The sequence below is a fragment of the Chiloscyllium plagiosum genome, chromosome 14 (genome assembly GCF_004010195.1).
Source record: "Chiloscyllium plagiosum isolate BGI_BamShark_2017 chromosome 14, ASM401019v2, whole genome shotgun sequence".
Classification (NCBI taxonomy): Eukaryota; Metazoa; Chordata; class Chondrichthyes; order Orectolobiformes; family Hemiscylliidae; genus Chiloscyllium; species Chiloscyllium plagiosum.
Window position 1 is genome coordinate 5,712,495 of NC_057723.1, and position 11,090 is coordinate 5,723,584.

General features: G+C 43.9%; 1 protein-coding gene across 3 annotated transcripts in view; it reads right to left on the reverse strand.

Annotated features, from left to right (window-relative positions):
- Window positions 1-790: 790 nt before the first annotated feature.
- LOC122556428 (protocadherin-10-like) overlaps window positions 791-11,090 on the reverse strand; it is a 35,608-nt gene continuing 25,308 nt past the window's right edge. Inside the window, exon 4 of one of the 3 annotated variants that reach the window (XM_043703063.1) lies at window positions 791-1,545. In XM_043703063.1, the coding sequence (XP_043558998.1) occupies window positions 1,286-1,545 (260 nt within the window). In that variant the 3' untranslated portion in view covers window positions 791-1,285. The remainder of the gene's footprint in view (window positions 1,546-11,090) is intronic. The other 2 variants (XM_043703064.1, XM_043703065.1) reach the window with 2 other exon arrangements.

Consider the following 11,090-nt stretch of genomic DNA (forward strand, 5'->3'; position numbering starts at 1 on the left):
TTTTCTCATTGGAACGGAGAAGGATGAGGGGTGACTTGATAGAGGTGTATAAGATGATCAGGGGAATAGATAGAGTAGACAATCAGAAACTTTTTCCCCGGGTACAACAGAGTGTTACAAGGGGACATAAATTTAAGATGAAGGCTGGAAGGTATAGGGGAGATGTCAGGGGTAGGTTCTTTACCCAGAGAGTGGTGGGGCATTGAATGCGCTGCCTGTGGGAGTGGCAGAGTCAGAATCATTGGCGAACTTTAAGTGGCAATTGGATAGGTACATGGATGGGTGCTTAAGCTAGGACAAATGTTTGGCACAACATTGTGGGCCGAAGGGCCTGTTCTGTGCTGTATTGTTCTATGTTCTCTATGTTCTATGTCTGTCTGCTCGCTGCTGTTTTCTCCCTCTCTTGGCTCTGTTTTCACTTAAATTGCCCATAGTGTCCATGGATTTGCAGGTTGGGTAGATTGGCCATGGGAAATGCAGGGTTACAGGGATGAGATTTGTGTGGGTGGAATGATCTTCAGAGGGCTGGTGTGGACTCAATGGGACAAATGGCCTGCTTCCACACTACAACGATTCTATGACTCAATTACTGATCCTTTTACACTCCCCATGTCTTCAGTGTATATCTCATATTTCCCAAGCTATTATCAGTTCTGAAGAAAGGTCACTGGACTCGAGACATTAACTCTCTTTTTCACTCCACAGATGCTGCCAGATCTGCTGAGTTTCTCCAGCGATTTCTGTTTATGTTTCATTCAGCATTGGATGAATATACAGCCCCTCAGCATGAATTGTCTTTCTTTATTCAAAAAAATGAACCAGCAACAGTGGTGTGTGGAAGATCATTCATTTTCACACAACATTCAGAAGCTATGAGAAATTATCCTTGTGACGAAACACAGTAGAAGACAAAACATCACAATCTGATTTAATCTGAAACATGCTCCAAAAACAATCTTCAAATGACAGATCATTGAATCATACAGCAGAGAAGGGAACACTTTAGAGCTCATCGCACCTTCCTGTCCCTTCTCCAACGGTCCTTCCCAATAGTCTTGTTGATTGTCCCTTTCTAGTTAGAGTTCCATCTTGTTTTAAACATTACCACTGAATCCATATCCATTCCAGATCACAACTTGTGTTAAAAACAAATACCTTCACTCCTTCATTGCTTTTTCTATTGTCAATTATTCATGAATTATCTGTTGTTAAAATGAGTAAAATGACTTTTGTTTTCAGAACTGAAAGTTTGGAATCACACAAAGATGACACTATGTTGAGACCTTTAAGTCAAAGTTCTATCCGGCTTGATATCAAGTGATGAAATCAGTTTTGTTTTTTTCCCAAAGGTTGAGAAAGTGTTGTTCTTGTCCATGTCACTGGCCGTGAAGGACTGCAGTTTACTCAGCTTCAGTGGGGCACTGCCAGGTATGTAGACATTCAGCTTGTACCCAGGGGGCTGGTCAGGGTAAGGGTACTGAGGTCCATACCTTGGTATCCATCCATGAACATCAGCTTCTGGCAATTGGGCTAGCCCATTGGTTTCTGCATTTAAGAAAGTAAATAAATCAATTAAAAGAATCCCACAAACATATGTGTGAATATTGGAAAAGATATGTTTCGCTTCACCTCGCCATACCCCTGAGTGCTTTACGGCCACTGAAGGAATTAACTTTACACAGAGGGTGGTAGGTGCCTATAACGTGTTGCCAGCAGAGGTAGTAGAGGCAGGCACGGTAGATCACTTAAGATGCATCGGGACAGATGCATGAGTAGGTGGGGAGCAGGAGAATAGAGATGCTTAGGAATTGAGCGACAGGTTTAGACAGTGGATTTGGATCGGCCCAGGCTTGGAGGGGCAGTAAATTTTCTTTGTTCTTTGTTCTATGAAGTGTAGTCATTGGTGTAATATGAGAAACGTGGCAGCCAGGTGTACATTCAGAATGAGGCACTACCAGATGATCTGTTGTAGCAGTATCAGTTGAGGAATTCATGTTGGCCAAGACACCAGGGGGTACACCTGATGCATACCACAGACACAATGGGTCAAAGGTCATGCTCTCATAACCTGTGACTAAAGCATTGAACATGATGAATTTAAACATGAGGAGGCCATTTGGCCCAGCATACTCATGCTAGCACCCTGAAAGAGCTGCAGGGTAAACCAGAGCAGAATATTTTCAATTGTTAATTCAACTTAAATGACTAAATTTATTGTAAGTGCGCAGGTAATGACCATCTCCAATTAGAGATAACCAAATGACCTCCCATTAATATTCAATGGCATTACCATCACTGAACCCCTCTGCTATTAACATCCTAGGGGGATTACCATTGACCAGAAGCTCAACTTGACAAAAAAACACAGTGGCGACAAGAGTAGGTCAGAAGCTAGGCCTACAGCAGAGAATAACTTAACTCCTGACTCCCCAAAGCCTGTCCACCATTAACAAGGCACAGACAGGGATGTGATAGAATACCTCCCCCTTGCCTGGATCGGTGTGGCTCCAACAACACTCATGAAGTTTGAAACCATCCATGACATAGCAGCCCACTAGATTGGCATCACATCCAAAAGTATCCACTCCCTCCACCAGTAGCAGTGGTGTATAATATCTGCAATAAGCGCTGCAGAAATTCACCAAATATCCTTAGACAGCACCTTCCAAACCCACAACCACTTACAACTACAAGGACAAGGGCAGTAGATACATAGGAACATCCACACAAACAAGCTTACCGCTAAGCTACTTGTCATCCTGACTTGGAATTATATCACCATTCCTGATCCATTGCTGCATCAAATCCCTCTCTAAGGACATTGTTTGTCGACCTACAGCACATGGACTGTAGTGGTTCAAGAAGGCAGCTCACCATCCCCTTCTCAAGGGCAAACTAGGATAAGCAATAAATGCAGGCCAGCCAGCGATAACATATCCCTTGTTTGCATTATGAAAAAAGAACAGAAGATAGGAAAAGTTTCTTCTCACTGAGTTGTGCAGTCACAGAATTCATCTCCAAAGTTTGGGCTGGATGCAGAAACTGTCAACATTTGAAATTAGTTGCAGAAGTGCATAAAGGAAAAAAATTTGAAAAGATAGGGCACTGGGGATTAGAAGTGCTCCCTTCCTTAATGGGTAAACAGCGACGCCAACTGGTCGCACCACAAAGCGTCTTGCTGGGAAATCTGTTCATTTTTCGACATGACACTTTTCCACCTGCAGTACTCAATGGAGTCCATGGCGGGGCACTGGTGAGCACTGGAGTCAATTCAAAACATGTAATATCAAATACTGGTCTCTTGGTGGTGCTATTGGATCATGTGGGAAACTCAAAACTTTGACATTTCTCTAACAACTGCTATTTGTCTATAAACTTTTCACCTGTCACTGGAACAAGGTTTGGACTATTTTACTCGGTCACTTTACTGGGTTAGGAGAAAGTGAGGACTGCAGATGCTGGAGATCAGATCTGAAAAATGTGTTGCAGGAAAAGCGCAGCAGGTCAGGCAGCATCCATGGAGCAGGAGAATCGACGTTTCGGGCATAAGCCCTTCTTCAGGAATGAGGAGGGTGTGCCAAGCAGGCTAAGATAAAAGGTAGGGAGGGGACTTGGGGGAGGGGAGTTGGGAATGCGATAGGTGGAAGGAGGTTAAGGTCAGGGTGATAGGACAGAGAGTGGGTGGGGCGGAGAGGTCGGGAAGAAGATTGCAGGTCAAGAAGGCGGTGCTGAGTCTGAGCGTTGGGACTGAGATAAGGTGGGGGGAGGTAAATGAGAAAGCTGGAGAAATATGCATTCATCCCTTGTGATTGGAGGGTTCCTAGGCGGAAGATGAGGCGCTCTTCCTCCAGGCGTCATGTTGCCATGGTCTGGCGATGGATGAGGCCAAGGACCTGCATGTCCTTGGCAGAGTGGAATGGGAAGTTAAAGTGTTCAGTCACAGGGCGGTTGGGTTGGTTGGTGCGGGTGTCCCAGAGGTGTTCTCTGAAACGTTCCGCAAGTAGGTGGCCTGTCTCCCCAATGTAGAGGAGGCCACATTGGGTGCAGCGGATGCAGTAAATGATGTGTGTGGAGGTGCAGGTGAATTTGTGACGGATATGGAAGGATCCCTTGGGGCCTTGGAGGAAAGTGAGGGGGGACATGTGGGCGCAAGTTTTAGATATTTCCCTCCCCTACCCTATCAGCGTTCCAGAAAGACCACTCCCTCCGCGACACCCTCGTCAGGTCCACACCCCTCACCAACCCAACCTCCGCTCCCAGCACCTTCCCCTGCGACCGCAAGAAATGCAAAACTTGCGCCCACACCTCCGCCCTCACTTCACTCCAAGGCCCCAAGGGATCCTTCCATATCCGTCACAATTTCACCTGCACCTCCACACGCATCATTTACTGCATCCGCTGCACCCGATGTGGCCTCCTTTATATTGGGGAGACAGGCCGCCTACTTGCGGAACGTTTCAGAGAACACCTCTGGGACACCCGGACCAACCAACCCAACCACCCCGTGGCTCAACACTTCAACTCCCCCTCCCACTCCGCCAAGGACATGCAGGTCCCTGGTCTCCTCCCGCCTATCACCCTCACCTTAACCTCCTTCCACCTATCGCATTCCCAACGCCCCTCCCCCAAGTCCCTCCTCCCTACCTTTTATCTTAGCCTGCTTGGCACATCCTCCTCATTCCTGAAGAAGGGCTTATGCCCGAAATGTCGATTCTCCTGCTCCTTGGATGCTGCCTGACCTGCTGCGCTTTTCCAGCAACACACTTTACTGGATTAGAGAAGTCTAACCTGAATGTGGAAAGCAGAAATGCAGAAAATGAGCAAAAGTTCAACAAAAAGAATGATTTAAAAACAGGGGAATATTTTAGTCATTTTCAGACCAAATATTCCAACAACAAAGGCAGTGATGAAGTTGAGTCCAACATCCTCCAAGAAAGATTCAAGCTGTTGACTGAGTATTATCTGTTCTCCACTGGTGTTAGAGATGCAATGGTGTGACATTCACATATAATGCATTAACCCCCTGGTTACTGATGTACCAAGACACATTGTGACTGTGTCTGGAATTATGTGCCCCAGCACTCACTTCCCCCCATTTCTGGTGGTCTTGAATTCAACTGGCTGGGCCCCAAACTTTACACTACCTGCTTTAAAATTTTCTTTTACCATCCACTTTGAGAATTTCCTTAGAACCATCTCTTTGTCAACAGATCAGAGATAATTATTCTCAGGAGTGCACTGGGGTGAATTAAATTTCAGATATACTGCAGGTACACAAATGCTGTGGGTGATAGGTATGTCACGGTTATGTCACTGCACAGATAACAGTTGGACTTATCAGTTAAAATCCCACAATGGCAAGGTGTTACCAACTGAGTGCAATAAAGTTCTGGGCTGGCACCAGTTGCTAAAAGACCAGGAAGGCTGCTGTTACGTTAAGAAACCATAGCAGGTTTTGAATTATCCTTCAGGAAAGGAAGTTTGCAACCCTGACCTGACTTCAGGGCAATTGTCTCCGTTGCATGGTTGACTCCAAATGAACTTGGTAGATAAAAACAAACTTTCCACTGGTGCATGAATCCCGGAACGAAATTAAAAATTAGCTTGAGAGACAAAATAACTCCAGCTTGGAAACAGGCTGTTCGGCCTAACAGTTCCATGCTGATGGTTAAGCTCCACGTGAAGGTCCTGACACCCCTCTTTGTAAGAATGGTACATTTTAGGATACATTTTAGCTTGCTTGAAACTAATATGTTAAACAAAATGGTGTCGGGGCAGGGTGTGGTTAGCTTGGACAGGGCCAAGTGTAAACAAAAAAACTACTGTGAACAGCAAGATAATGAGTGCATGTGGCCAAAGGCTTGTCCCAACATGTCCCAGCAGTAACTGAATTGGGGCAGTTGCACATGAAACTGCAGGAAACACCTTTTTTTAAAAAAAGGTATAAAAAGCTTTGGTTTGTGTAATCACACAGGAGAGCGCTTGCAGCACTGCCTAGTGTGTAAGCACACACTTGGGATTGCTGGGCTCCCCTGCCACATAGTGAAAAGCAATCAATGAAGGATCTCTAATACTTTAATTTATTTTACTTGTTCTATCATTATTAGTAGGAACGCCAAGCAAGCTTAAACATCTTCATTGCACCCCATCATGGGGCCCGCACAGACACCATTGGTGAACCTGGCTTGAGACTTGTGATGACAGTGAGGGTAAACTGGGCATTTACTTTTCATTTTGTTTCTGTTGCTTTAACTTCAGCTTTTGTTTTAGTTCCAAATGTTGTATTCTAACATGGTGCCGGAGAGCAGCGACTCTGTATACTTTTCACTGTACTCCTGTACTCGGTTACACATCAATAAAACCCAATCTAATAAACTCCAATGCTTGTTCCCTTATTTGTTTACCTGGCCTCCCTTTAAATTCCTCTCAAACATCCCCTTGATATCAGTTTCACATTCTTACAACTTTCCAGATTAAGACATTTGCTAGACAATATTGTTATCGGATTTATCAGTGACTATTTCAGATCTAACCTCCACAGTAGGTGGTTTACTGACTGTATTTAACCAGCCCGTGCTTCCAAAATTCAAAACATACAGTCCAGCACTAGATGTGGTTCTGCCACTGGATATCCTTTACTAAAAAATCTTGACTGTGCTAAGAATTACAGTCGGAATCCATAAAAGCTGAACAATCAGACTCAAGTGCATTATATTTGTATATACTTTTAGCTACTTATATTTACACACACAACCCTGCTCTATTGAGGCAAAAGGGATTTGAGAACACATTGCACTTTTTTCATTGAGGAAAGATTATAGAAACATCCAACTCCATGCTGCATTCACATAGAAACACAGAAATTAGGAGCAAGTGTAGGCCATTCAGCCCTTTGAGCCTCCCATGCCATTCAATATGATCATCCACCTCAGGAAATTACTCCTGTTTCTGACCCATACCCATTGATACCTAACAGCTATGTCTGCATTCTCTTGGAGAAGACGTTCCTCCTCATCTCTGAGGCCTGCACTTTATTCTCAAGGGTATAATGTCACTGGGTTAGTAATGTAGAATCCCATTGGTTCAAATCTCACTGTGGCAGGTCGAGGAACTTTGAATCCAAAAAAAGTATGAAATAACAATATTAATCTAATATGTGGACTATGTAAATACTGTTATTTTAGTAAAATGCCTTCTGGTTCAGTAATGCCATTTAGGGAAGGAAATCTGCCACCCATCTCTGATCTGGCCTACATGTGACTCCAGACCCACAGCAATGTTGTTAACTCTTAACTGCCCTCTGCTGGCCTAGCCAGTGATACAGACATCCCATGAACAAATAAAAGGAATAATTCCTCAGTGTTCATATCATTCTAACATACAAACATAAGCTTATTACACTACACATGAAATTCATTCAGCCCATCATGTTGGTGCCAACCAAAGACCCACATTGAATTTAATTTATTACATTCCAGCTCACAGTCTCTGGACCTGCAAAGAACAAAAGCATCTATTTCAATAAATGGCAGAAGAGTAGGATGTTCAGAGGATTATAGGGATCTTGGTTTGCTTGTCCACAGATTGCTGAAGGCAGTAAGGTAGTTAGTAAGCTAGTTAAGAAGCTGGAGAGGGTTCAGAAGGGATTTGCCAGATATGGAGGTTTTGAGTTATAAAGAAAGGCTGGAAAGACTGGGACTTAGTCACTGTAGCGTAGGAGGTCAAGATGTGACCTGGTAGAAGTTTATAAGATAATGAGAGGAATCGATTACACATTTAAAAGACATTTGGATGGATACATGAACAGGAAAGATTTGGAGGGATATGGTCCAGGAGAAGACAGGTGGGGCTAGTTTAGTTTGGGATGATGTTCAGCTTGGACTGGTTGGACCAAAGGGTCTATTTCCGTGCTGTATAGCTTTGTGACTCTATTTGCCTTTACCAGTTGTGGTGTGGATTATAAGAGCAAGGAGGTAGTATTGAAGCTGTACAGGACTATGGTTCGGTGCCAGCTGGAATACTGTGTTCATTTCCAGTCTCTGTACTGTAGGAAGGTTGTGATTGCACTGGAGAGATACTGGGAGATTTTTCAGGATGCTGTCTGAGATGGAGAGACTGGATAAGCTCGGGATGTTTTCTTTGGAACAGAGAAGACTGAGGGTGTGACCTGATAGAGGTGTGTAAAAATTTGAGGGGCATGGACTGAGTAGATAGAAAACAATTGTTCCTCTTCGTTGAAGGGTCAGTTAACAATTTTAACGTGAAAGGCAGGTGGTACAGAGGAGATTTCAGGAAAAACCTTTTTCGAGCCAGAAGGTTTTGGGGACTGTGACCTGTACAAGAAGAATGGATTGCACCTAAATTGGAAGTGGACTAATATACTGGCAGGGAAATTTGCTAGAACTGCTTGGGAGGATTTAGGAACATGGGACTGGGATATCATAGCAATTACAGAGACATGGCTCAGGGAAGGGCAGGACTGGCAGCTTAATGTTCCAGGATACAAATACTACAGGAAGGATAGAATGGGATGCAAGAGAGGAGGGGGAGTGGCGTTTTTGATAAGGGATAGCATTACAGCTGGTGCTGAGGGAGGATATTCCGGAAATACATCCAGGGAAGTTATTTGGGTGGAACTGAGAAATAAGAAAGGGATGATCACATTTTTGGGATTGTATTATAGACCCCCCAATAGTCAGAGGGAAATTGAGAAACAAACTTGTAGGGAGATCTCAGCTATCTGTAAGAATAATAGGGTATACAAAGTTAAAAATCACGTAACACCAGGTTATAGTCCAACAGGTTTAATTGGAAGCACACTAGCTATCGGAGCGACGCTCCTTCATCAGGTGGTCAGGTGTGCTTCCAATTAAAACTGTTGGACTTTAACCTGGTGTTGTGTGATTTTTAACTTTGTACACCCCAGTCCAACACCGGCATCTCTGAATCAATAATAGGGTAGTTATGGTAGGGGATTTTAACTTTCCAAACATCGACTGGGACTGCCATAGTGTTAAAGGTTTAGATGGAGAGGAATTTCTTAAGTGTGTACAAGACAATTTTCTGATTCAGTATATGGATGTACCTTCTAGAGAAGGTGAAAAACTTGAACTACTCTTGGGAAATAAGGCAGGGCAGTGACTGAGGTGTCAGTGGGGGAGCACTTGGGGCCAGCGACCATAATTCTATTCATTTTAAAATAGTAAAGGAAAAGGATAAAAGTTGAAGTCCTAAATTGGAGAAAGGCCAATTTTGATGGTATTAGGCAAGAAAGCTGATTGGAGGCAGACATCCGCAGGTAAAGGGACGGCTGGAAAATGGGAAGCCTTCAGAAATGAGATAACAAGAATCCAGAGAAAGTATGTTCCTGTCAAGGTAAAAGGTAAGGCTGGTAGTATTAGGGAACGGTGGATGACTAAAGAAATTGAGGGTTTGGTTAAGATAAAAGAAGGAAGCATATGTCAGGTATAGACAGGCGAGATCAAGTGAATCCTTAGAAGAGTATAAAGGATGTAGAAGTATACTTAAGAGGGAAATCAGGAGGGCAAAACAGGGACATGAGATAGCTTTGGCAAATAGAATTAAGGAGAATCAAAAGGGTTTTTACAAATATGTGAAGGACAAATGGGTAACTAGGGAGAGAATTGGGCCCCATAAAGATCAGCAAGGCGGCCTTTGTGTGGAGCCACAGAAAATGGGGGAGATACTAAATGAATATTTTGCATCAGTATTTATTGTGGAAAAGGATATGGAAGATATAGACTGTAGGGAAGTAGGTGGTGACATCTTGCAAAATGTTCAGATTACAGAGGAGGAAGTGCTGGATGTCTTGAAATGGTTAAAGGTGGATAAATCCCCAGGACCTGATCAGGTGTATCCGAGAACTTTGTGGGAAGCTAGATAAGTGATTGCTGGGCCTCTTGCTGAGATGTTTGTATCATCGATAGTCACAGATGAGGTGCCAGAAGACTGGAGGTTGGCAAACGTATTGCCACTGTTTAAGAAGGGCGGTAAAGACAAGCCAGGGAACTAAAGACTGGTGAGCCTGACCTCGGTGGTGGACAAGTTGTTGGAGATAATGCTGAGGGACAGGATGTACATATATTTGGAAGGCAAGGACTGATTAGGGATAGTGAACATGGCTTTGTGCGTGGGAAATCATGTCTCACAAACTTGATTGAGTTTTTTTGAAGAAGTAACAAGGAGGATTGATGAGGGCAGAGCAGTAGATATGATCTATAAGGCGTTCGACAAAGGTTCCCCATGGGAGACTGATTAGCAAGGTTAGATCTCATGGAAATGAGGGAGAACTAGCAATTTGAATACAGAATTGGCTCAAAGGTAGAAGACAGAGAGGGTGGTGGTGGAGGGTTGTATTTCAGACTGGAGGCCTGTGACCAGTGGAGTGCCACAAGGATCGGTGCTGGTCCTCTACGTTTTGTCATTTACATAAATGATTTGGATACAAGCACAAGAGGTACAGTTAGCAAGTTTGCAAATGACGCCAAAATTGGAGGTGTGGGGGACAGCGAAGGGGGTTACAACAGGATCTTGACCAGATGGGCCAATTGGTTGAGAAGTGGCAGATGGAGTTTAATTCAGATAAATGCGAGGTGCTGCATTTTGGGAAAGCAAATCTTAGCAGACTTATACACTTAATGTTAAGGTCCTACGGAGCGTTGCTGAACAAAGAGACCTTGGAGTGCAAGTTCACGGCTCCTTGAAAGTGGAGTCACAGGTAGATAGGATAGTGAAGACGGCGTTTGGTATGCTTTCCTTGATTGGTCAGAGTATTGAGTACATGAGTTGGGAGGTCATGTTGTGGCTGTGCAGGACATTGGTTAGGCCACTGTTGGAATATTGCGTACAATTCTGGTCTCCTTCCTATCGGAAAGATGTTGTGAAACTTGAAAGGGTTCAGAAAAGATTTACAAGGATGTTTCCAGGGTTGGAGGATTTGAGCTATAGGGAGAGGCTGAACAAGCTGGGGCTGTTTTCCCCTGGAGCGTCAGAGGCTGAGGGGTGACCTTATAGAGGTTTACAAAATTATGAGGGGCATGGATAGGACAAATAGACAAAGTCTTTTCCCT